Source organism: Notechis scutatus, chromosome 2, assembly GCF_049901735.1.
Source record: "Notechis scutatus isolate UNSWTSFEM ecotype Mainland chromosome 2, rNotScu1.2, whole genome shotgun sequence".
Lineage (NCBI taxonomy): Eukaryota > Metazoa > Chordata > Lepidosauria > Squamata > Elapidae > Notechis > Notechis scutatus.
This window is the reverse complement of record NC_142010.1, coordinates 158,914,172-158,940,618: the sequence shown is the minus strand read 5'-3', so window position 1 is coordinate 158,940,618 and position 26,447 is coordinate 158,914,172. Positions and strand designations below refer to the sequence as shown.

The window sequence follows — 26,447 nt, the reverse complement described above, 5'->3', positions numbered from 1 at the left end:
CTTTTATTAGCATATCTAAATTTTATTTTAAGTACCTTTGCTAACTTCAGCTTCTTCTTGCTTTCATTTTCCTGTCATTAGCTCTGCAGTTCCAGGTTATCTGGTCTGCATTCTGTCTGTGTTCTGACCTTTCCTTTGTGACTTGGTCCACTTTCCATTTCCTGCATGTCCTTTTTTGTTTTCAGATTGTTTACATAGCTACACTGGCTTCTTTGGCTGTCCTCCATATTTTTCTCTAAATTAGAAGTGTTTGCAATTGTGTTTTTAATATTGCATTCTTAGGAAACTGCAACTTCTCTTCAACTTCTTTCATTTCTACTTCTATAGATTCCTTTTTATCATTGTTCAACATTTTATAACATCAACTTTTTAGAAGTTTTAGCTTATTTTCCCATAGTATTTATTAAATTGTCACTGGGATTGATGGTATTTTCCTTACATAAGGATTGATATCCAAAAACATATGTTTGCTACTAGCATAAACTATTTTTATTTATGTAAATATCACATAGTTGCTCTATGAGTGAGATGAGGGGCCTCTAAATTTTATATATAAAAATGTCATGTAAGTTCCAGTACCGTTTAGATATCTGGGGATCGCCTTTGGGGCAGTTCCGGATCGCAGCTCACACCACCCTTCTCAGCTCTACTCTCAGCAGTTTAGGGCTAGGGATATTAAGTCTCTCTTTGATTTTTCCCTTGGGGCTCTTTCACCAGATCTTTAATATCCTCCTTTAATGTGTAAAGTGTTACACTTCAGTAGCCACACCAAATCTAGCAAAGGAATCTCTCCATGCTTGGTGCCACAATGAAGCTCAGGATTTCTGTGTGGGCCCCCATCTGAACATCATGGGCTCCCCAACCAATGATCTTTGTTAAGTGTGGGTCAAGGGAAGAGGCAGGACTCTCAGCTAGTGACAAACAGCTCTTTATTTAGTAGACCAGTACAAAGAAGTGAAATGGCTGTCCAGCAGCTCCCTCTTTTAAAGGGAGCTGTCAGGCAGCCCAACCAATGAGGTTCCTGTAATTTCCCACCAGCAGGACCAACCAATAATTTTAAATTATTATTTTTCCTGCCAGAAAGGCAGACTGGAGGGAAACCTTCATTCCTCAGTTTCCCTCCTCATTAGCATATTCAACACCCCTCCCCTCTAGGAAAGAGCGTTATCCAATCAATGCTGTTTAACTGATGTAGTCACGCAGGTAGGCGGGACGATGGTGGGCTCCACCTGACCTGTGAAATTCAGTTGGAGCAGTGGCAGCGACCTCAATAGTCAGGTCTGCTGCTGCTCTGGTGTCAGCCAATGGAAGCACCTGGAAGTTTTTTCAGGGTGTGGCTGACTCCACCAGGATCAGTTCTCCAAGGATTCTTCGCTGGATTCTTGGTACTTCAGGTATGTGTATGCATTGCTGATTCGGGTTTGAGCTAAGTGTATGGGGAGTCTTGGTTTGTTGTTGAGAGTTTACAGGAATTTTAGTTGTTAGGGTCATTTGTCCTTCTGGCTGTCTTAGGACAGAGTGCCCTACTTGGCCTTGGAGTTGGTCAATATACCTCCTCCATATCTTACTGTCTTCTAATTCCACCTGGTAAGAACGGGGGCCTGTAATTGTGATTATTTTGGCAGGGACCCAGGCAGCACCCCCGGTATAGTTGCGGGCATATACTAAGTCCCCTATGCCAAATAACCAGCGCTGGCTGGTTGAATTGGTGGGTGTCTCTGCATTGTAATGTGGATGTAGCCTGTCTAGTTGTGATCTGAATTCTGCTGGTCTTTGGTTTGTGATGGCGCTAGGGGTTATGTGTTGAACTAGGAGGAACTTATTGATTTTAGTTTGCCAGTCCCCTATTCTTGCTAGCACCTCTTTGAACCACATCATTCTCTCTGCTTGACCATTGGTTGATGGATGCAATGGTGCGGACAGGGCATGGCAGATTCCATGTTCTGCTAAAAATGTTTCTAATTGATTTGTTGTGAATTGGGGCCCACTGTCTGAGACCACAATGTCTCGTCGGCCATGGGTGGAGAAAAGTCCCTGTAACACCTTAATGACTGCTTCTGGTGATCTAGTGGTCATCAGTATTACCTCAAGCCATTTTGAATATGCATCTACAATTATAAAAGATGTTTGGCCCTGCACAGACTGCGAAGTCAATGTACCAGCCCCTAAGTTACCTTTTGAACTGAATGTGTAGCTTGGCAGTCGGTAGCTCAGTGCCCTTCCTTCCCACACTTCTCAGTTGCTTGGAATCACCGTTGAATTTCACCCTGAGGGCTGGTGGTCTGCAGTTTCTTCTCCTTGATGGGGCAGCCCAAGCTGGTGGCACTGGGTGGGCCATTGCTGATTGCAATGCTGGTGCCACAGGAGCAGGCACCTCTGCAGCCTCCATGGCAGGTGCTGCCGCAACGTAACGACCATCAACCTGCACTGGTTGGGCAGCTGGCAGTGCCATTCGAGCCAGGGCTGCATGTACCTTGAGGTTGTTGAAGGCTTCTCTCAGGAACTCTATGACTTGCCCCAGCATCAGGTCTTCATGATTTGCTCCCCCAACTTCCCTTTGGCAGCTCCCTCAGCCCCCATGGATGAAAGTCTTCCTAGAAGCCTTTTTTTCCCATTCCCTCCTTCTTCCTGACCCCCAGTGACCATTGGAGTCTTGGTTGATTATTGCAGACTTCTGTCTCTGCTAGCTATTGAGGGAGGTCCACTCCATCATGGGATCTCACCAACATTTCTCCACAAGCCTTGATCTCCTCCTAGTCACTCCTGTGGGCCAACTTGGTCCCCACGGTAGAAGCGTCTCTCTGGGTTGACCACTATTGCAGTTCTAGTCTAATGTCAGACCTGCCCCACCTAAGTTCCTAAAGCAGGCTAGAACTATGTCTTCCTACCCAAAGTGTCACATCCCTGTACGATGCTTTGTGAACCGCTTTGATGTTAGGTGCATCTTGAAATGGCTTCTTATTCTTTCTGAGGCCAGGCATCCTTGGATTTGTCTAGTTTTCACATGTCTGGTTTCTGTCAGTACCAATCCCTCCCCACTTTGCCTCCTTCTACTTCCTCATGCACCTTCTCCCCAATATGGCTGTGCCCCCTGCCCCATTTATGGCAGGATGCCAGCAGTTTAGTGGAGCAGATGGCAGAGCTAACACTTCATGAGGAAGACACAAGCCCTTCAGATACATTTCAAGTGTACAATTAATGGATTCCTCTCTGGAAATAAAGGGTTAAAGAACTAGCATCTTCTCAAGAGACCTTGTATTTTCTCCTCCCTCTTTCTAAACTAAGGTGAAGAGCAAAGATGGAGGGTGATAAGCTTCAGGTGTGAGGCAAAGAAAGAAATCACAGCCATAGGTAGATTTTTGGTTTAGTAGCTCATGATATGCCAGAAACCAAGTACATAGAAGGTACAGGGGCTACAGGGATATATTTCTTGATTGAAAATCTCCTAAAGGTAAGAACTTTTTGAGAGCGGAGTAATAGTTTCATTGGATGCATTGAACAGATTGCAAGTATTGTGGTCTAGATACAAAATTTTGAGAGATGTAGTTTAAGAAAAACTAAGGGATTGAGAAGCTCCAGTATTATGATAAAAATATGCAAATAAAGAAAAATCAGAACATATGTTATATCCTGTCAGGATTAATAGAACCCAAACTGCATGAAAATAATGAGCCAGAATATTAAAGATGTCTAATTTTACATCTCATCCCCTTAAAGCTGAATAGTCTGAATAGTTGTCCTGCTGGAGTTCATTCTGAAAGATGGAATCTTATCAGAAACTGGATAATTGCCTGTGTGTTCTACATCCAGAGATAACTATAAAACCGAACAGGCAAATAATGGTAACCTGCTTCTGGAATAGTTTATTGAATGTTAAATTGCCTATAATTTCTAATTACCTATGAATACAGTGAGACTTTGCACAGTATTGCATCACTGTCAAGCTCTTATAAAGCCCATGAGGCTGTCTCTGTATCTGCTACATGAGTGCTATAATAGTTTTTAAAATCCAAAATAATGTATTGTATATATACAATTTCAAGGACAGCTATAGAGACACCAGCCCACAACAATACATTTTCCTTCAATGACACTGTATTATTTCTACTGTTATATAGATATATAATTCATCTTCAATGTATTATATAAAAGAACCACAAGGATTGCATTGTGGAGCTTTTGACAAAACAACTGTTACCATAGGTCCAGACCTTTGGAAGAAATGTATAAATGCTTAACAAAATTCTATTGAAAGAACTGGAGGGTAGTGCTAACCTTTTTCACATATCCCAAGTCCCAATGAATATATTTGTTTACTTATTTGTCATATTTAAAACCACCCTTCTCGCTTACAAAGGGAGTCTGGATGGTGTACTATAATTGGAATTCTTTAACTGATAGGGTTCGCAACATACCTTCCCTGCCTGGGGTGGAGTAATGTAACAGGATGAAGACAGCTTTACAGTTAACCTGACCACATGCACATGCAGGGTTTTGAAGGTGATAACCAACACCTTGGACTTGGAAGCAAACCAGCATCTAATGCAGATTACGCAGCAGAGGTGTTATATCCATCATTCTTTGGGCACCCAATATTGCCTGTTTGGCCACATTTTGTATCAGCTGAAGCTTCTAAATATTTTTCAAGGCTAGCCTCATACAGAATGTATTGCAATAGTTCAAACAGGAGATGACCAGGGCACAAGTGACTGAGTGGTGATCTCCCTATTCAGTAATGGGCATAACTGGTGTACAACATTTATTTTTTTTTTTTTTTTTTTTTTTTTTTTTTTTTTTTTTTTTTTAATATTTTTAATTTTTTTTTTTTTTTTTGTAATTTTTTTGGACCATAAAGTTAATGTCAAGCCTCAATATGAAATCATTCTGTTTAGTCTTCCCACCACCCTCATCTATATAACATGTTAATATGGCCCAAATCTAGGATGAGCTATAGTCTTGTTTGTCAGATGATGGTCTGTACTCTGCAATCCCATGGCATTGATTTCCAGGGTGGGTATTTCAGTGGGTTTAATGAAAATGTATCAAGTTCGTCAACAGAGAATGGAGGCTATAAAATTTAGGAAATGGAATATTAGGTCAGAATCTGTGGAAGTAATTCAGCAGGAATTCAAGGATCCTAATGTGAAGAAGAGCAAATCCAGCAACTAGTTATGATAATGGGAATAATTTCCTAGATTAAGATTTAATCTGGTTCTTAACAGAAGGATCGCAGTACAGAGGATACCAAGTAGCTCTTCCCTCCAAAAAAGACATCTTGGTGCCACAAGTCTATTCCCGCGATTAATTTGAGAAGGCAAGAGATTGACATTTTTGCCCCCCTGATCTAAATGCGTGATACAAAGGCACTGGTGGATATCCCTTGCCTACCAGAAACCAGAGCTTGGCAGTTGCAAGAAAATAACAGCTGCTGGGGTGCTGCTAAGCAACAGCTCCAGCTTGTCTCCAGCAGCAGCAAAGAAAACAAGGCCTGAGTTATCAACTGAAAGATGTTGGCAAAATGGCCTAGAGTCATTGGCTACAGTTTGATGGCAGTTTTTTTGGAACATACTGTTTGTAATGACAACATAACACTGAGGACCTGAAGAGGGAAGAGGACTGTTTCTCATTCTCTCACTTCTAAGAAACAGATCTTTAGTTAATCTGATGTGGCCTGCCAGAGTAAGTGGGATCAGAGCTGTGATGCTAATTTTTGAACAATGGGCTCACTAGTGACAGAAAGTAGGGTCGAGGAAAGGTTAAAAATGTCCTTACTTGGTAGCCAAGAAAAGCTATCACAGTTTGTTTCTCTAGCTTTCTCTTTGGGCCATTTGTCTTAACAAATTAGTTGAGAGAGGCAAGAAGGATTAATGTTACAAGGTTCAACTTCATTCCAACACTCTTCCATCCCGCATCCCTTATATGGGCTGAAGCCATTCCAGTACTATGACAACTTGCTGTGCCATCTGGTCACCCATCACCACCTGGCTGTAGGACACCTCACACTGGCCAACTTGCCACAGGTTTCCAAAGCCAGCCCCTGCTTAAAGGAAGTGAAAGTTCCCACCAGTCCACTTTCTCTGAAGGTTTCCCACTTTGCTTTCCAGCAGCCCCCTGTGAAAGTCCTCCCCTCAGCCAGTTCCTGAGTAAGGTATAAACAGAGCTTGAAGCTGATGCAAGCTTCTGGTTATGCAAAAGGCTTCTGAAGTGTTTACTTTGGGTCCTAGTGATACCTGGGTCACTCTGGTGAGCTATTGAAGGTGCAGATACTTGGATTTACACAATAAGTTAAGCCATAATGTGATGGTTTTGTTCTGGCTTAGAAACATATAAGAAAAATAAAAGAATAAGAGAAACAATAGGACAGGGACGGTAGGCACGATGGTGCGCTTTATGCACGCCCCTACAGACCTCTTAGGAAAGGGGTGAGGTCAATAGTAGACAGTCTAAGGTTAAAGTTTTTGGGGTTTGGGGAAGAGACTACAGAGTCGGGTAGAGTATTCCAGACATTGACCACTCTATTGCTGAAGTCGTATTTCCTGCAATCAAGTTTGGTGCGGTTTACTTTGAGTTTGTATCTATTGTGTGCTCTTGTGTTGTTATGGTTGAAGCTGAAGTATTCATTGACAGGTAGGACATTGCAATGTATGATTTTATATACCATGCTTAAGTCAGACCGAAGACGGCGTAATTCAAGGTTTTCTAGTTTAGAATTTCAAGTCTGGTGGCATAAGGTATTCTACAACGAGTAGAAGAGTGGAGAACTCTTTCTGAAATATTTCTTTTCTCAATTGTGCTAATATCAGATACGTAAATGAGGGTTCCAGGCTGATGAACTGTATTCGAGTATTGGTCTAGCAAATGTTTTGTATGCTCTGGTTAGTAGTGTGATATTACCAGAGAAAAACTACGTAGGATTAGGTTAACAACTCTTAATGCCTTTTGGCTATGTAGTTGCAGTGGGCTCTAGCACTTAGATCATTAGAGGTGAGTATTCCAAGGTCCTTTACAGAGCTTGGGTCATCAACAAGATCTTGACTATTCAGCTTGTATTTTATTTTCTGATTTTTTTGCCAATATGTAAGACAGAGCATTTATTTGTTGAGATTTGAAGTTGCCATTTGTTTGACCATTCAGATACATAGTCAAGATCTTTTGTAGGGTAGCAGTATTGTCTGTGGTATTGAACAGCTTTACATCATCAGCGAAGAGAACGCAATTGCTCTTAATATGATCACAGAGGTCGCTTATGTAGAGTATGAAGAGAGTTGGTCCTAGAACACTGCCCTGGGGGACACCACTATTGACAGGTACTGGATTTGATAGGACGCTCCGATTTTGACCATTTGTTGTCTGTTTGACAGGAATGCTTCTATCCAGTTATTCAGTTGTCCAGAGATACCATAGGATTTTATTTTTAGGAGTAGTTTGTCGTGTACCACTGAATCAAAGGCTTTACAGAAGTCTATGTAGATTGCGTCTATTGCTTTGCCCTGGTCGAGTTGTGTCGCGTCCATATGTTTTTGCAGTGTAAGAGTTGCAGATTACAGGATAGTTTTTTTCTGAAACCAAATTGTTTATTGGAGAGTAGGTTGTTTGTCTCTAAGTGGAGGATGATGGATTGGTTAATAATTGATTCCATGACTTTACAGGTGACGCAGCATAAGGAGATTGGCCTGTAATTTTCAACTATGCTTGGGTCTCCTTTTTGAAGATGGGGATGACTGTGGCTTGTGACCATAGGTTAGGCAAGGAGCTGATCCTGAAAGATTTTTCAAAGATTATGCTTAGAGGTTTGGCTATGGCAGTGGATAGCTTTCTTAAGAAGTAGGCAACATATTCCATCCGGTCCAATAGATAGAGATGGTTTTAGATTGTGTAGTGATTTTTCAACATTGTCTTCTGTGAAATCGATATGTATTAGATCATTGTTGTTATCTGTGGTACGGCTAGGAAATACTGGGCATGATCCATTGCTGTTTACAAATACTGAGCCGAAGAATGTGTTAAAGATGTTGGCTTTAATGGTGTCGTCGTTGTAGTCTTTACCATCAGGTCCTATCAAGGAGGGATGGACCTTGAGTCTTTTAGTTTGTTGTTTACAAAATTGTAAAAAGCTCGGGTGGAATTGGTGCTTAGAAGGTTTTCCTCTTGTTTAATGTGATAATTGGTGCATTCAGTCTTTATCTGGTGGCATAACTTTTTGTATCGGTTTTTGAAATTGGCAACGTGACCAGATTTGTTTTTCCGCCAGAGTGATCTCTTTTGGATTGAAGTTTCCTTATTGATATGGGTAATCTGCTTTTTTGTTTTGTTTTGGGAGTTGTTGTTGGAACATATAGTTTGATGACTCTTTTGACTTCAAGTAAAAATATGTTGTAATGGTCTTCAACGGTATTGCATCCAGTGAATAGAGATTGCCAATCAAGGGATGAGAGATCGTTGTCTATAAGATCATAGTTGCCTTTTTGAAGTTACAATAGGGGATTACATCATTGTGGTGATTTTTGTGTGGATGTATGTTGAGACAAAAGTCAATCATATTGTGGTCACTACTGGAAAAGGGTTCTTTAGTTTGTATTCCGTAAATTAGGTTCAAACTGTTGCAGAAGATGAGATCGAGGCAGTTGTTTAGTCTAGTGTTGTTGATTACTAGTTGTTCCAGTCCCAGATTTGTAATAGCATTGTAGAAGGTTGTGTGTATGATTTCAGTTGTACAATCATTTAGGGTCCAGTCAATATGAGGTAGATTGAAATCACCAAGAAGGATAAAAGGGTATGGGCAGGATGCAGCCCATGTTAGTAATGTATTTAGCTTGTTTACATGTTCGATGTCATAATCAGGTGCTCTGTAACATAGTAAGAATCGAATTGTGATATTTGAGGATAGTTCACAGATGATGGTTTCAGGAAGGGCAAGCTCCTGGGTAACTTGGATATTTTTTAGATGTAAGGATTTTTTATAGAATATAGCAACACCACCTCCTCGACGATTTTCACGATCTGATCTGTAAACATGATAGTCTCTTACTGTGGTAATGGAGTCGGGGAGAGATGCATTGAGCCATGTTTCACAGACAAATATAATGTCGAAGTTAGCCATATTTAGAGGAAGAGAAATTCAGGTATTTTATTCACGAGGCTTCTTGCATTGAGTAGTTTGCATTTAAGGCCGGCAGTAGTTGGAATTGAGGTAGTTGGGGGCGTGCGTGCCTAGTCTTGGGTGATGGTGGATGGATTGAGGTAGGGTTGTGGTTGAGGGTAAAAGCTGAGTATTGGGTTGCGTGGCTTAGTGCAAGCCCCAAATATAAAGAGAAACACGTGTACATCTGATTCCCTGTAAAGATTGAAAGTTGTAATTCTATTGGTTCCTTTGGCAATTATTATGTTTTACTTTTGAATACACAAAACAAAATGCAGTGGGTTCAGAAACACTTGAAAAGTCTCGAATTTAGCTCTGTATGGGGGTGTGCTCCTCCTGAAAGAGTTGCTGTGCAATTTGGGGTGCTCCTGGACTCTTAGTTCCTGAAGAAGTAGTAGATAGAAGCTATGGACAAGAAAAACTTGGCCCAATTTTAGCTAGTGCCCCACACAAGGCTGAGCAACAGACCTTGTCACCTTGCAGACGACTATAATGCACGCTACATGGGAGTGATCTTGATGACCACCCAGAGGTGTGTTTTTTGAGGACACAAATATTTGTGTATTTTTGCATGCAGATGATGCCATATTATTGGCTAAGAACATGAATCAATTGCAAGAAATAGTAGAATGTATATGCAATTATTATCATGGGTTTGAAAATTAATTTATCAAAAAAAGGTAAATGCATTGAACTATGAAAAATTATACATAAATGAAAAACAAGAGCAAGTAGATGAATTTGTGTACCTTTGTAGAACATTGACTAAATATGGAAAATGTATGAAAGTGGCATATTGAGGTGGTTTAGTCACATAGAGAGAATGTTGAGTTGAAGGACAAATATATGAAAAAAATTGAACGGTTCAAAAAGAAAGAAAAAATATAAGAGAATTATGTTTGGATGAAGTAGATAAAATCCTGACAAAAGGTGAAAATTTTAAAGAACAAAAGACAATATATCAAATTGTATATCTACATACCAGTGAAACATGGACACTAACCTCACAATTGATACAAAAGTAATGAGTGGTGCAAAGAGCCTTGGAAAGATACATGCTCAGCATTACAAGACAAGATACAAAGACCTGCACATGGATTAGAGAACAAAGTATACAATATTATCAAGAGAGTAAAAGAATGGAAATGGAAATGGGCTGGTCACATAGCAAGAGGAACTGATGGTGGACTATAGAATAGTCATAGAATGGATCCCACACGATAAATAGCATCTAAGAAAGAGACCCAAAACAAGATGGATCTATGACATCAGCAGTATTACAGGCCCCATTGGCAAAAGAAAGCTCATGACTGTATTGATTGGAAACATGTGGAAGAGGTCTTTAACCTGCGGATAGATAGACAATGGCTAAGACGATCATGATCATGATGCTATCTATATGCAAGAAATAAAGAGAAAAGTTTGTTATATTGAACAATGTTTGTCTAAACTAGAATTAGTTGTATTTCCTTTTCTTTTTTCCAGCTCAAACCTGTAATTACTTTAACACTGTTTCTGATTCCCCTTCTGTATTTTGTATAACGTTGATGCCCCAAAATAGTACAACATAGTGGACAAGTACATTTAAGTCTGCATTCTTAATTCTGGAAGTATCTAAGACAGTTGTATGAGGCATTGCAATGACATGGTGATGTTGTTAAAGTTGGAATTTTTCAGCTATTTAAATTTTGTACATTTATTTGGCAGCAAATGATAGGGAACAGAAAATTGATGTTGTTCTAAAATCTACAATTTAAGTCTGTACTAATGACTTCACAAATTTGTTATTAATTTTAATGTCTTTGTTTTATGGCCAAAAAATATGGCCAAATCCTACACTATCATTGTCAGCCTTCTATGGTTTTCTGATAATTATGATAATGATAATTATCATTCTCTTGACTGCAGGTACAAAATGAATATCTGTTTCTCCTTCCTGAAAATGATGATGTTTGTATTTAATGGAGTGATCTTTGTAAGTATGTGCTAGGGTGGATGAAAACTTATTGTGGCAGAGAGTTGGATAAATAGTTTGGGAGGTTAAATAGATGCACAAAGTACATTTTTGCAAAATATCTTTGATATGCAGATGTGAGAGGTTTAAGAGCAGTATGAGCTTCATGTGTGGAAATATTCAGCATTGGAAAGCAATCTTAATACATTCCATTGTTCATAGAACAGAACAAATATGAAAAGAAAAAATGGTTTCCCACTGTAGTTCTCTTATAATGTAATGGCACAAATTGGGAATGATCCCAATTTCCTCCTCCATCCTCCAATTCTTAACAAATCACCTCCTATCTAACATTGTCTGATATAAATAATTGCATGGGATGTGAAGGATTAAGTATCATCCTTCTCTGCAAGTTTGTTTATTTTACTATGTGTATTTGTTCACCAACAAATAGTTCCATTCTCAGTACAAGTCATCACTAATTGGGACTGGCAACCCTGTTGCTGAGTGAAATGTCACATGACTGTTCCAATCAGTAGCAGCAGTTTTAGTATTCCCAGTTGGTGTTTTTGAGTGAATACCACATAACCGTTAGGTGAGAACCCAAGCCACTGTTGGAAAAAGATAAGGGGCTGCCTCCACTTCAACTTCCCCCATCCACCTGCTCCCACATTTCTGCTGTTTTGGCCACCTTTATACCCATTGCTGCTAGTTGCTGCTGCTGCCACCACCCAGCCCTGTCTGCTGCCCCCACACTAGATGCTCACTGCATTATGTACCTTTATGGTACCAGCCAGGGTCTTCTTTCATGCAAGAAGTCAAAAACAAAGAGGAGAAAGGATTAATAAGTAAAAGACAATTAAATAACCCCCTAAAAGTTTATAACAGAATAGTGAGAAAAGGAAAAAAATCTCCTTAAAAAAAACCAAAAGAAGTTTTATTGATGGGAGTTCAAATAATACAGAAGAGACAAAAAGTATTCAGAAGGGAAAGATTAGGTACAAAAAAAATCAAAAAGAAATACAAGATTCCAAGAGAGAGAGAGAGAGAGAGAGAGAGAGAAAAGGTTGATTTAAAAAATCAATAAACTATGGAACTTCAAAAAGATTAAGAGATGATGGATAATGAGAAAACATATGAATAAAATGGGAAAATATATACAGGGAAAATAGTAGTATATGCACTAATAGAAAATATAATTTAATAATATAATCCAAATAAGTCAAGACAGTAAATGGGAATTTAGGATTAGATAATTAAACTGTATTACTAATATTAATTGTGTGTTAAGTATATTATGAATTTAAAATATTAAGGATTAGAAATTGGGTGGGATTTTGAGATACACTTCTGGGATTGATTAAATAATGTTAATATTTGGCGTTATTATTAACCCTACACATTTGGAATATTGAAGTTATGGTGGAATTATGAATAATTTTCAAAAAAATTAAATAATATTATTTAGGGACTATAAATACAGGGCACAAAGAAATGTTATTTACACTTAATTAATGAGAAAATGAGAAATGGGTTATGAAAAGAGACTAGCATTGTTGAAGTTATGGAAATTGAAAGATTAGAATTACACATACCTATTTGTATTATTGTTACTGTTGCTTAAAAAAGACGTTACCCAGTCAATGCAATGTTCACAAAATATGTATATTTATATTGAAAAATAAAAAAACTTATTTGAAAAAGTATATATCCCAATGCGGCTCTGGAGTGGGCAACAAATGGAGGCCTGTGGCCAGCACAAAACAGAGACCCTGAGTGGGACGTGAACAGAGGCCATGGGCCAGTATAGTAGTGGTAGACTATGAAGTGAGTATGACAGTGATGAACAAGGCAGCAGGAACAGCTGGCAGCATTAGATAGGCAGACAGCCAAAGGCCAGTGAAAAATACTTAAAGTCATCACTGAATGAATGACTGTAAAGTGAGGGCAATCCGTAGTCTTGGCAGATAAGCAATATCTAGTTAGTGTCAGGCTCCAGAAACCAAGAAAGACACGTGCTGATTCTACCAAGCAGATTTCTTTATTGTTCCTCACTTATAGAGATGCTTGGTGGCAGGATGCATGGAAACAAATTTTAAATAAACAAACAAACAGAATCTTGTCAAACTGAAGCACCCTGCTGCCCACAACATGCGTAAACTATAAACAGAGAACTATTAGAGACTCTTTCTTTCTCTTACACAAACTATCTGAACTAAACTGCCTCTTAGTTCTCTGGAGTGTATCCTGTCACTCTTGAAAATCCAACCTACATGCTATCACAGTTAGATAAAGTAATATTTTAAAAGGATACCTTTGTTATGGCTGAAATATTCCATCAAACTCTCAATGGAATGGAATGCCCATTCTCTGCTTTCTTTTAAGAAAGATATTGTTTCATTATATTTTAGCTTTTTATATATATTTCTTTTTAACCTATTTATTACAGATAGTCCTCACTTAACAACCAGTCATTTTATGTCCATTTAAAGTTACAGTGGCTATAGAATGGGTGCTTTACAACCTATAAGCACCTTCAGCTATCATAAATGGTCACACTGCCTCCCATAGTCACTGACTACTTGTCAGGGGAGTCAACTTTATGACTGTTTGCTACCTACCTTGGTTACCTGACCACAATTTGCAATGATTTTTTTGTCAGTTTCTAGCGTTTTATGCTGATTTCCGATAAAAAGCACTCATTCAAATTAATGGATTGGCTTAACAACTATAGCCTTTACTTAATAACTTCAGTATTCGCTACTCGGCCTTTTGGCTAAGATCAGGTGTGTGTGTAGTATTTGTTTAACAACTGTTGCAAAAAAAAAAAAAAAGGTTGGAAACTTACTTCCGGCCATGTGAGTACCATGACTTACAATTGCAACAACTTATGACTGTAATTCTGAGCTCAATTATAGTTGTAAGTCAAGGACTATGTGTATAGATTGTACATTGCCTTGAGTATCCCTTGTGGTAAGGGGAAGATTTATGAATATTTCTAATCAGTCAATTGATAGGTGGTTCAGTTTCTTAGGAATGAAATGTTGAAACTAGCAAACAGTCCTTTTTGCTCAAAAGCTTTTATTGCAGAATTAGAAGTGATACCATCTGTGTTCTCTCCATTTTCCTCCCAGCTAGGGGGCCTAGTTTTGCTGGGCATTGGTATCTGGGTGAAGGTAGATGGTGATTCCTTTGAGAAGATCCTTGGAGTTGCTTCACCGCAAATGTTGCTTCTTCTCCATGTGGGTTACCTATGCATAACAGTTGGCAGCATCCTTTTCATCATGGGCTTTTTGGGATGCTGGGGAGCTGTGAAAGAAAACAGATGTCTCCTGCTGGTAGTAAGTAATTTGCAAAAATATCTTGCCATGGACCAAATGTGGGTGTTGTGAAGTTACTAAGCTGTATAGTTTACACATGGCTACTCTCATCTTGACTTAATATATGCTCCTGGACCTTTTCTGCCTCCCAATTCTTTTGAATCTTGATATGCTGGTAGAGTACCAAAATAAATGTCCCAACTAGCATTTATCATGAAAGGATCACCAGGCTCTTTTTCAAGCATTTTTGATTCCTATTTATTTTATGTAACTGGATTGAAGTCAGTTCTCGATATTGATATTACTCAAAAATTCCAGTTAGATAGACAGGAATATTATTTTTTGTTCCTTAAAATTCTTTCAATATATTAATAGATGGTGCAAAGAATTATTCTACTTAGATTCTTTATCAGCAAAAGACTGATGAAAGGTTAAAGGAATTGTAGATAGGTCCTGACGATATATCCATATGTTCTTTAAAGACATAAGTGCTTTCAAATTCAAAATGCTGCACAGCCCTAGTATTGGATGCTATTTGACATTTGAAATAACCTGTCAGCCCTTTAAGGCAGATGAGAAAACAAGTATCACAAACAATAGATTACTTTATTGAAATAGGCTTTAATAATAGAATCTTGAAAGCCTAACATAGTTTCTCCTTCTTATACCCAAGCAAGTCAAGGCAGACTAATCTTGAATTTCTTGATCATGATATCAAACATCGTTATAAAGCACCTGAGAAATATCTTAAAATCCATCTCTTTATAAAGCCTACCCAGTTCAGAAACCGCTTAGTTAAATGATCTGGCTGCTTCATTCTGTCAAATAGGCTGTTCCTTATATGTGGTGTGGGGGCAGTCTCAGGCCACTTCACTTTTGGCAATATGTTGACTTCCATCCATCTCCCTTATAATCCACATGGACATAATTTATATCGATATAAGTACAGTATACCAAAAAATGGGCTGCTGTATAGGTATTATTAACACTATGAGAACAAACTCAACAAAAGAAAGAATAGCATACCTTATCTACTCACTGCGGTGTGTCTGTTTCTCTTTGTCTCAACTAAAAGCAATTATATGGTGCAATATCGAATCTTTCTATTTAAAAACATTGGAAAGTCACTTTATTTAGATTTTGCCTAAACCCTGGGCCTCCTGTAATCTTTAATTAGCATTTCTGAGCTTTGGCTTTGCTAGTAGTAAACAGCACATTTCTCTGTTTCTAGTTTTTTGCAGTTATACTGGTAATCTTCACAGCAGAAGTGGTATGTGCTGTTGTGGTGCTGATTTTCTCCACTGTGGTAAGTCATGGCTAACAATCACCACCCCCCTCCACCATTTTTCCACAGGCTACTCAATACCCATCCTACTAGGATATGTGGTGTAGTATAGTCCAATAGGTCTAAAGAACACCAAATTTAGACAAGCTGATTTAAGCATGTTGATGACACAGTTCATCCAACTATAGTGAAATATGTTGAACAGCTGATAAGGTAGATGACACTTTAAACAGTATTACCCTGTTTCTCCAACAATACGGCCTCCCCCAATAGGAAGTCCCAGCATGTTTTATAGGCATGAAATGAAATTAAGCCCCTCCCCCCAATTAAGGCCTATATTAAAACATGCAAAATGGTGGGGAATGGTGGGGGGGGGGGCTTGCCATTAGGAAGTACTTTTGTTGCACATCCGGATATGGTGCTGCCTGTGTTGACCCCGATACGAAGTGCCCCACCAACGCTGAGGTCAACATCCAAGCCGTCACTGCCCGCCCACCCAAAGATGCAAGGGGGGGGAATTAAGTCACCCCCAGAAAGACGGCCTAGCCATTTTTTCGGGGCTCAAAAAAAATAAGACCCGGCCTTATTATATGAGAAACACGGTATTTGGAGGTGAAGTGACAAATTGTAATGTTATCATTTACCATTAACATGCCTCTTGACTCCAGACATCTATATTTGTTGAACACTTGAAAAACTGGGCCATGAAGACTTTAAAAGAAGACTATGGGAGGCAAGAAGACCTCACAGCCATTTGGGACACTACAATGAAACAGGTAATTCAGCTGCAAAGACCAGTTTTATAAAATCATAGAATCATAGGGGCTGGAAAGGACCTTGGAGGTTTTCTAGTCCAATCCCATGCCCAAGGCAGGAGTCCTTATACCATCCTAGACAAATTAATGTTCAATCTTCTCTTGAAAACCTCCAGCAATGGAGTGCTCACAGCTCTGGGAGGCAAGTTTTTCCACTGACTAATTGTTCTCCTGTCAGGAAATTCCTCCTTAGTTCAGATTGGATCTCTCTCTAATGAGCATCTTGGAGCACCAGGAAACTATCAGAGGACTGGAAAAGAGCTGATATAGTTCCCATCTTCAAAAAGAAAAAAGAAAGAAAGAAAGAAAGGAAAAAAATGGAAAGAGGGACACATAACTAAGGCAGAACACCGGCATATAGTCTGAATCTGCAAAGTCAGGAAAGCTAAGGCTCAGAATGAACATTTACAACAAATGTCAAAAATAATTTTTAAAAAGTTTCTTTCAATATATGAAAAAAAACAAGAAAAAAGTCAAGGAAAAAAATCAGTTCACTAATGGGAGAAGATGATAAGAAGGTGACAGGCAGCAAGGAGAAAGCAGAGCTACTAAATTCATTCTTTGCATCTGTCTTCACAGAAAAGAAAAAAAATAGCCCAACCTACCAAAACAAGAATCCTAAAAGACAGACTAGGAATAAAAGTTAAAATAGACAAGAAATAGTAAGACAGCATCTATTCACCCTATACGAGTTCAAATCACCAGGATCAGATGGATTACATCCCTGAGTTCTAAAGGAGCTGACAGACAAGATCTCAGACCCATTGAATTATATATTTCAAAGATCCTGGAGCCCTGGGGAACTACCAAAGGACTAGAAAAGAACTGATGTGGTTCCATTAAAAAAAAGGGGGGTGGGGTGGATCCAGGAAACTACAGATCAATCAGCTTGACATCAATTCCTGGAAAAATCCTGGAAAAAAAATCTCCAAGCGGCAGATTTGTGAACCATGAACAAGGTGATTAATAGAAGCTTGCATCAGTTTTTTAAAAAACAGATGATGCAAAAAAAAAAACAGCAAACCTGTCTGCCTTTTTTGATAAAGTGACTAAATTAATGAATCGAGGAAATGTTGTGGATATACTTGGACTTCAGTAAGCTATTTGACAAAATAGAGCATAGCCTACTTTTTGGAAAGATAAAACAATGTGGGACAGACATTATCCCCACCAGATGGATTCACAACCAGCTACCAACCACACTCAGCATGTAGTCCTCAATAGAACAACATCTACATGGAGGGAAGCATGCAGTGCAATATCTCAAGGTTCTGTCTTATGCCCAGTGCTCTTCAATGTCTTCATAAATGATCTCTCAAATTTTATATCCACATTTGAAATCACACAATTACTGCTGATGAATCACAATTACTGTTAATTAAAATTAACTTGTGATAATATAATGCCAGCACTCAAATGACTATTTGGCATGACATTGCAAACTTGTTAGTTTGCCTTCCACTTTAACTCGAAGAAATTCTAAGTTTGATTCATTTTGTTCAAATACAGTTGCATTTTAAACAAATACCAGGGTATTTGTGGGGAAAGTCTCTTTTTTCATTTATGATTTAATTTGTACTTGCCTCTAGACTGTTCTGTTTTAATCTCTGTATGCATCAGTAAAGTGCAAGAAGGGACAGAAAGACTGAGAAAATATAATGAATTGTATATGTGCTGCAATCTGAAGAACCAACTGAATAACAAAGTAACAAAAAGAGTTAGAAGGGACCTTGAAAGTCATCTAATCCAACCCCCAGCATGAACAGGAGACTCATTTCAGTCAAATGGCTGTCCAATCTCTTCTTGAAAGCCTCCAGTAATGGATCACCCACAACTTCTGAAGGCAAGCTATTCCACTGGTTGAGAATTCTCATCATTAGGATAATTCCTCCTTAGTTCTAAGTTGCTTCTCTCCCTGTTTCGTTTCCATCCATTGGTTCTTGTCCTGCCTTCTGGTGCTTTGGAAAATAAGTTGACCCTTTCTTCTTTATGGCAGCCTCTCAAATAATGGAATGTTGCTATCATGTCTCCCATAATCCTTCTTTTCACTAGACTATACATACCCAATTCCTGCAACAGTTGTTAATATGTTTTAGCCTCCAGCCCCCTAATCATCTTTGTTGCTCTTCTCTGTACTCGTTCCAAAATATCAACATATTCTTTATATTGTGGTGACCAAAAATGGATGCAGTATTCCAAGTGTGGCTGCACTAAGTGGTACTACTACTTCACCTGATCTCGATTCTATCCCTCTATTACCTCTGGAAAAATCTTGGAAAATGGTCTACTTTGTAAGACATTAAGCATAATGAATTGGGTAATATAAATCTCCAAATGTATATATCTTGTTTGTAGTGTGTTATTTATCATAATATTTTAGTATAAAAGCTCCGATTGGTACTGAATTTATATCTTAGCAGCTTTCGGATAATCAATATATTTTCTGGCTGTTTCTCTGTCTTTTGGCAACTGTAAACCCTATGCATCTTCATATTCTAGCTGAAATGCTGTGGATTCAACAACTATGCAGATTTCAACAGTTCCTACTTCTATCAAACTCATAAGAAATATCCTTCTCTTTGCTGCCTATCCAGCAAAGAATGCCAACAATTTGAAATCGACCAGAATAAGCAGGTAACTTTGTTTCCTAAAGAATCACAAAAGGCTGGTTGCTTTTCAGGTTTGTGACAAGGATTACTTTTAAGAAAACCTAAAGCAGCCCATCAAATTTGGTAGAGGAAATGACACCCCACCAGTATGTAGGTAAAATCTAGCTAATTGAGGGCCACCAACCTTTTCATCCCCAAACCATTCTAATCCCAATTCAAAGACTACTTGATATTGTGCAAGGCAACTCTGATCATTTCAGTTCCTGCTAAGAATCAAGACACTACAAAAAAAATGTTTTGTAGGCAGGGAACTGCTTAATTTGGCCCAATAGCCAAGCACACAGAACTGCCATCTAGTCAGTGTTCAGTTCTTGGCCTATTATTGACTGCATTGCTCTCTGCACTGTTGGCTTAAGCTCAAAACATCCATCCCCTCTCTTTAAAGAAATCAAAGAAAAAGAAATAAATTACATCAGTCCCCTTCAAAGTAAATAAGTGGTTAGAATCACTCCATTTGGACCCCGTAAGTCAGTCAAACCAGAATACCATCATGACAAAGAAACATTTGAGTGGAAATTGGAGCTCTCCTCCACCAGAAAAGCAAGCTGTTTGAACCATAGCATTTTCTGCCTCATTAAAGCGATTCCTGAATTACAGGAAACATGTGAACCAAGGATTGCTTTCATAAACCATCATCCAATCAGTGGGAGGGAGTTATTGCCATCCCTATTGGATCCACCTCTCTATTTAAAAGTCCCTTAAAATAAATGAAAATAGGCATTTTCTTTGGTCACTGCATGAGGACTGAAATAATACATTAATAGCTGAAAGCAACATTTGTATCTGAAAGCAACATGATTCTGTATAAAAACTGACATCATATGTGTGTTACAATTGGTGGGGGTAGATGCAAAAACACTGCCAGATGCTTCAGAACAGAATGGTCAAGATCAGAGGTGGCAGGGATGGGATCCGACCGGTATAAATACCAGTTCTGTTGCTCTGCGTCGCGCGTGCATGCATGAGTCGCGCGAGTGCAATTTACGACCTGCTAAGCTACCCGACAGCTGAGCAGCGCTGTGTGCAGGTGCGCAGCAGTTGGAAAAGCCCTTTTTTCCTGCTTTTTCAACCACAGTTGTGCCGCACAAAGCAGCTGAGGTTGAAAAAGCAGGAAATAAAGGTCAGGTAAGAGCCAGGGTGGGCGGGTGGGCCAAAAGAGCAGCAGACATAGAACCAGTTCTATGTCTGCTGCTCTTCAGAGCAACCGGTTCTACAGAGGTGGACAGAACTGGTAGAATCCCACCCCTGAGAGGTGGTATTCAGCAGGTTCTGATCAGTTCTGTAGAACAAGTAGCAGAAATTTTGAGTAGTTTGGAGAACCGGCAAATACCACCTCTGACTGGAGATTAGTATCCTTCCCCTGCCACACCCACCAAGCCACGCCCACAGAACTGGCAGTAAAAAAATATGAATCCCACTATTGACCCTGATATCTACCCCACAGACTGCTTTCTTTGCAGACATGCATTTCAGAGGTGTATATGATTCAATATCCCCACTCCCCCAGAATTAGTTGCAGGTGGATAGTCATATAAAATGAATGAATGATGTATTTGCAGTAAAATTTGGGGGAGGGAAGTATCCTCCTATGTTGCATGTATAGTTCTTTTTTCTAGCCAAGCAAGGAAGGAAAGAATTTTACTAATCTGTTTACTGTTTGGCAAGGTTAGCATATATTAAACAACCTTTTTTAAAAAATGCAGAACAAGCAAGCCTTTGTCTCCAAGCTTGATGCCTGTTATGATATCTACAAAATAACCCTTGAGTAACAAGGATATGCACATGGAAATGTTTATGAGAATAGTTATGAATAATTATCCAGCCACACACAGATACACTAAATTGAGTTAAAGTTTACTTTAAGAAATAGCATAATCCAATAAACGGTCCAGGTCATATACGTTTAACAGTCCAAAGAATATCCAATTACAAAGTCTTCTTACCAGTTGCCTTTGTCATTTACAGTAAACAAAGATATCAAAGTATAAGCACAGCAGAGAATCTTAGATAGCAACAGAATGTCAGAGATACAAAATGTCAGAGATACAGAATATCAGAGAGAGCAAACCATGATCTCTAGCTCTCTCTTATGGCAATCTGCAATACAATCAACCAATCGGAACACAGTACAAATCAATACAGTGATTTTGTCTTAAAGCTACAAACATACATTGTTGGTTTATACAGTATATTGCCAACCCAACTAATTGGTGGACAGATTCCTAACAATGCCTAATGACAAGAAGTAAAAATATTTTGATAGAATGATGCTAATGCATATGCTTTTTAAATAAAAGTGTCTGATTTTTTTCTACTACACATCCTCCTTTATTAAAGTCCCAAGGAATTCAATAAATTGGCAAAATGATTCAGGACTCTTGTATCAATACTAATACTGATATTAAGATATTTCAGTAACATAGAAAAGTGATAACAAATTATCTCCACTACATCACATACCTTCGTCTTTCAGGGTTGCTTGTTTGAATTTGAGATGTTTCTGAACCACAATGGGAAGATTGTCGGAGGAGTGGCTCTAGCAGTTGGGATGGTTGAGGTAGGCTTACATAGGCTCATTCTCCTGATCTCAAGATTCATGATGTTATTTACATAGACCCAAGAATCTGCTTTTCAAAAGTAATTTTTGATTAAATTTATTGCAAAAGCCCAGACAGTGTGGATAATGTATGTTCACTGTTTTGTTTGATAGAGACTTTTGAAAAACTGTATAATTCATCTGATTACCTCCATTGATCAGATCCAGTATGAGTATTTTTAACCATCTTCTCCAATCTTTATTCTTTTTATCTTTACTGCCAAAATACTTTACTGCTTTACTGCTAATAAAAGACTCCAGTAATCATAATGTCAAAATCTGAATGTCACTAGCAGATTTAAAATTATATTCCATGTGGTTTATTCATTCATTCATTTATTTATTTATTTTTAAGTTTATTTGCTGCCCATCTCAACCACAAGGTGACTCTGGGCAGCTTATACAACAATATGTATACAACAAGAGTAAAATACTATAAAATATGAATTATCAGGTATAAATAAAGCTAAAAGATGGGGGAGGGAGTAGGCTGAGCAGGTGAATATGTTATTAACCAATTAACCACCTCCAGTGTGATAGTCCCCTTGGGCCCCAGGCTAATTGGCAGAGTGACATTTTCAGGCTCTTGCAGAAGGTCAGGAAGGTGAGAGCTGACCTCACTTCTGTTCCAAAGGGCAGGAGAAGCAATAGGAGGTTTCCTGTCCATCACAGCAAAATATCTCCTCTTATATCCTGGTCTTCAGAGATATACCAGTATGCTGATCTGGGTTAATTTGCAGAAGTTGCTATCTCTTTTCTATAGTGGAATTGATAAATGGATTCAGAAAAACCATATCTAAAAGCAAATAAATCTTCCAACTTCAGGCAAAATTCATATAAGTCACTCACCTATATCATTTGTAGATGTTGCCTAGATACTACGAGGGCTATCCACAAAATAGATTACGTTTTGCGATAGAAAAAAAACAAAGTGTAGGAAAACATTTTTATTATATACACTTGAAAGTGACACTTAAATACTACTTTTCAACATATTCACCAAACAAATTGAGGCACTTATCATAGCGGTGAACAAGCTTTGTAATTCCATTGTCATAAAATTCAGCCGCCTGAGATTTGAGCCAGTCAGTCACACCCACCTGCAGTTCCACGTTGTCATCAAAGCGCTGTGTTCCAAGCCAGGTCTTCATCCTCAGAAACAAGTGGTAGTCGCTTGGTGCAAGATCAGAGCTGTAGGGCGGATGAGGAAAAATCTCCCACTTGAAAGCATTCAGGACTTCTCGAGTGCGATTTGCTGTGTGTGGTCGGGCATTGTCATGCAAAAACAAAATTTTTGAGCTTAACTTTCCTCTACGCTTGTTCTGAATTGCTTTTCTTAGTTTTTGCAACGTTTCACAATACCTCACAGAGTTTATTGTTGCACCATGTTCCAGAAATCAATAAGAAGCACACCTTGCCTATCCCAAAAAACAGTCGCCATAATCTTCCTTGCAGACAACGTTTGCAAACATTTTCTTGGTTTTTTGGGGGGAATTTGTGTGCCCCCACTCCATAGACTGCAATTTGGTCTCGCTGTTCACATGTTTGACCCAAGTCTCGTCTCCAGTTACGATTCGATCAAGAAATGAATCTCCATCTTTGTCGTAAGAGTACAGAAATGTCAATGATGTGGCCATATGCTGACTCTTGTGGATTTCTGTCAGGATTTTTGGCACCCATCTTGCACAAAATTTGTGGTAGCCTAGCTTTTGTGTAACAATTTCATGCAACAAACTGTGTGAAATTTGTGGAAAACTAAGCGAAAGTTCCGTTACTGTGAAACGGCGGTTTTCACGAATCTTGTCATCGACTTTCGCGACCAGTTCATCAGTCACAATGCTCGGATGTCCACTCCGCTGTTCATCATGAACATTAGTTCATCCATTTTTAAACTTAATGCACCATTGGCGCACTCCACCTTCAATGATGATGTTGTCCCCGTACACTTCACACAGTTGCCGAAAAATTTCAATCGGTTTATGTTTTTTTGCCAACAAAAACCTTATCACCGATCGCACCTCACAACTCGTGGGATTTTCAATTGCAGCACACATTTCAAACGTTTGCTGTGAAATAATGGGCAACGATACGAACCTCCCACTAGCACGACTAGATGCAGACTGAGCGGCGGACGCACAGACCAAAGATGGCCACCCTAGCTCCGCCCCTTCTTGCTACAGACGAAAACGTAATCTATTTTGTGGATAGCCCTCGTATACTAGAGACTACACTGTTATAGAAAATGAGTCAAACTTTTACTGCATATTTTTCTCCAAAATGTTATCATAATCCTTCTGAAATCTAGAAAAAGAATAATTGAATAGGTTCTCAAGGTTTTTAGGACATTTTAAGTCCATTTTACATCAGAGGGTGTGTAAGATTAGTAAAGTAGTGTGCAATCTGTTTATGTCAATCTCATTTCACTTTTTCTTTTCTTTTGTAGATGGCTGCTATGGTTGTCTCCTTGATCCTCTATTTTCATATAGGTACAAAGGTCTGAAGCAAAATGCCATCTCTTGGCCTGATCAAGCACCAGCCAAGTCAATCTCTGTGCCTATGGTGAAGAGACAGGACAATTGTCCTTGTTCATAAATGGAAAAAAGCAGTATCTTTCAGTGGTTCTGTATAGCTATAGAGCTGGCACATCTTGAACCTTTTTGATAATGGTATTGATTGATCATTAATTTCCCCTTACTATTATAAATGGTATAATAGTTAGACATGCCAAGAAAATAAATTGGCTTTACCTACTACTATTTATTCTATGTGGTGGGAACCCCAGGAAATTTTTAGAAGGAACATTTACTTTGAAAAACAACATTAAATATATTTGAATGTTATTTGTAAGGATATGTGCACAAGGCTTAGCAGACCTGATGAGAATGCACACAGGGAAACAGTATCATTCCTAAAGCAGATCAGGAATGCAGCTATATAAAGCATCTGTAATTCCCTGTTTGGAAACTTTGAATTGGGGCCAGGAAGAATTGGTTCCCAGAAGTGACACAGTTAAGAGCCAGTGGTGTCAAAATATTTCATGACAAACCTTTAGTACGGGTCTCATGGAATGGTTTGAAAATATACTGCATGAGATAGCAACTTAAATGGCAAATAGGCAAATTTGCTGATGCAGACGTGTCATTAATAATAATATAACTCTCAAGCACTTTTTATTATAATCTAACTCCTTTTGCCATAATTATTTATACAATGTTCTTTATTCTGAAAGACAAAATATACTGTAACTTCAAATTAAAGAAACATGTGCTATACTTTTTATGTCACTAGGTGATTAATCTTTAGGAGTTATTTTGATTTCATTATGTAGCTAAGATTTCAGAGTTTGATTTAAGTAACAAAAATATTAGCTAATGCTGTATTAGATGAATTAGTAGACAATTTTAATTAATGAAGCCATGAACTAGGAGGGTTTTTTTTTTTTTTGATATGGCATAATAGGGAATGAAAAAAGGAAAATGAACTTTATTATTGTGGTCTGTTGCAAGTCAGCCAAATATTTAGACTGGATTTGGCATTTTTATCCATCTATCAAGTCCTTCCCAAGGACTGGAATAGGCTGATATTATTGTTTGATGATGTTGAAGGCATCGTCACAGGATATGTTGTTCTCTAAAGCTGCCTTTTGCAATTTATAATTGTTATTATTTTTGTTATTATTATTTATTAGATTTCATATAGCTGCCCACTCCAATTGACTCTGGGCAACTTATAGAATATAATTTATAATTAAAACAAATAAAAACATAAACAAAATGAAACAAGATAACCAGAAATAAAATCAACCATTACAACCAAGCATAATTAATCATGATTATAACAAAAATTGGTTAATTGCTAAGTTTGTCTAATATACCAATGAAATCATGGAGCACTTTTGTATCAGCCTGTTCAGTCTCTTAACAAGTAATATGAATTTGAAAGTAAAGATTCACAAAGAATACATAGAGAATACCAGAAGTTGAATCAGTGCTCACTCTTTCGGTTTTGCTAATTAGCAAAATCTCTATCCCTCCCCTAAATTATTACCAGTTATACACAAAAATTATCTCAATCCTATTTGACACAAATAAGGCTAATGCCTTCATCCCATCCACAGTACCTGTATCTTTACTTTATAGTAGTTGGCAACGTGCGGATTGGCTGGTGGACAATTGTCCATGCCATCATTGGTCAAAGATTAGTGTCCTGGGTGAATCACCTGTGGCCACACAGTGGGAGGGAGAGAGGACGGGGATCAGTGGCAATGGCAGTTGCCACCTTACGCTTGCTTGTGCTTTGCTATGTAGTGACAGACTGCCATGAACTGTGGGGAGAAGGGAGAAATGAAAGTAAATGCTGTATCTCTTTGAGACACTGCCTCAAGGTCACCCAGCTGGAAGGAGGGGGCCGCATACCAAACTATGCTTGGACTGACCATTAGGAAAACATCTTGCCTGAACTGGATTGGTTACACTGGAGGAAACAATAAGAGACAGTTTGGAAGGGTTGAAGGGACCTTGTAAGTCATCTAGTCCAACCCCCTGCCAAGCAGAAGACCCTGTACCATTTCTGACAGGTGGCAGTCCAGTCTCTTCTTGAAAGCTTCCAGTGATGAAGCTCCCACAACTTCTGAAGGCAACTTCTATTCCATTGATTGATTGTTCTCACT

The 26,447-nt window shown here is 38.6% G+C and overlaps 1 protein-coding gene and 1 long non-coding RNA gene across 2 annotated transcripts; one reads left to right on the top strand and one right to left on the bottom strand.

Annotated features, from left to right (window-relative positions):
• Nucleotides 1-3,292: 3,292 nt before the first annotated feature.
• TSPAN16 (tetraspanin 16) lies at nucleotides 3,293-26,290 on the top strand. The gene is made up of 8 exons (XM_026679539.2): nucleotides 3,293-3,451; nucleotides 11,048-11,114; nucleotides 14,228-14,434; nucleotides 15,645-15,719; nucleotides 16,367-16,474; nucleotides 19,013-19,147; nucleotides 21,656-21,739; nucleotides 24,222-26,290. Exons 2-8 carry the CDS (start codon nucleotides 11,055-11,057, stop codon nucleotides 24,276-24,278), a joined length of 726 nt encoding a protein of 241 aa, XP_026535324.2. The 5' UTR covers nucleotides 3,293-3,451; nucleotides 11,048-11,054; the 3' UTR covers nucleotides 24,279-26,290.
• LOC148132361 (uncharacterized) lies at nucleotides 21,021-24,987 on the bottom strand. Its single transcript, XR_015747900.1, has 2 exons — nucleotides 24,005-24,987; nucleotides 21,021-22,665 (listed from the first exon to the last, which is right to left on the bottom strand). It is a non-coding gene; the product is annotated as an uncharacterized LOC148132361 (long non-coding RNA).
• Nucleotides 26,291-26,447: the final 157 nt, after the last annotated feature.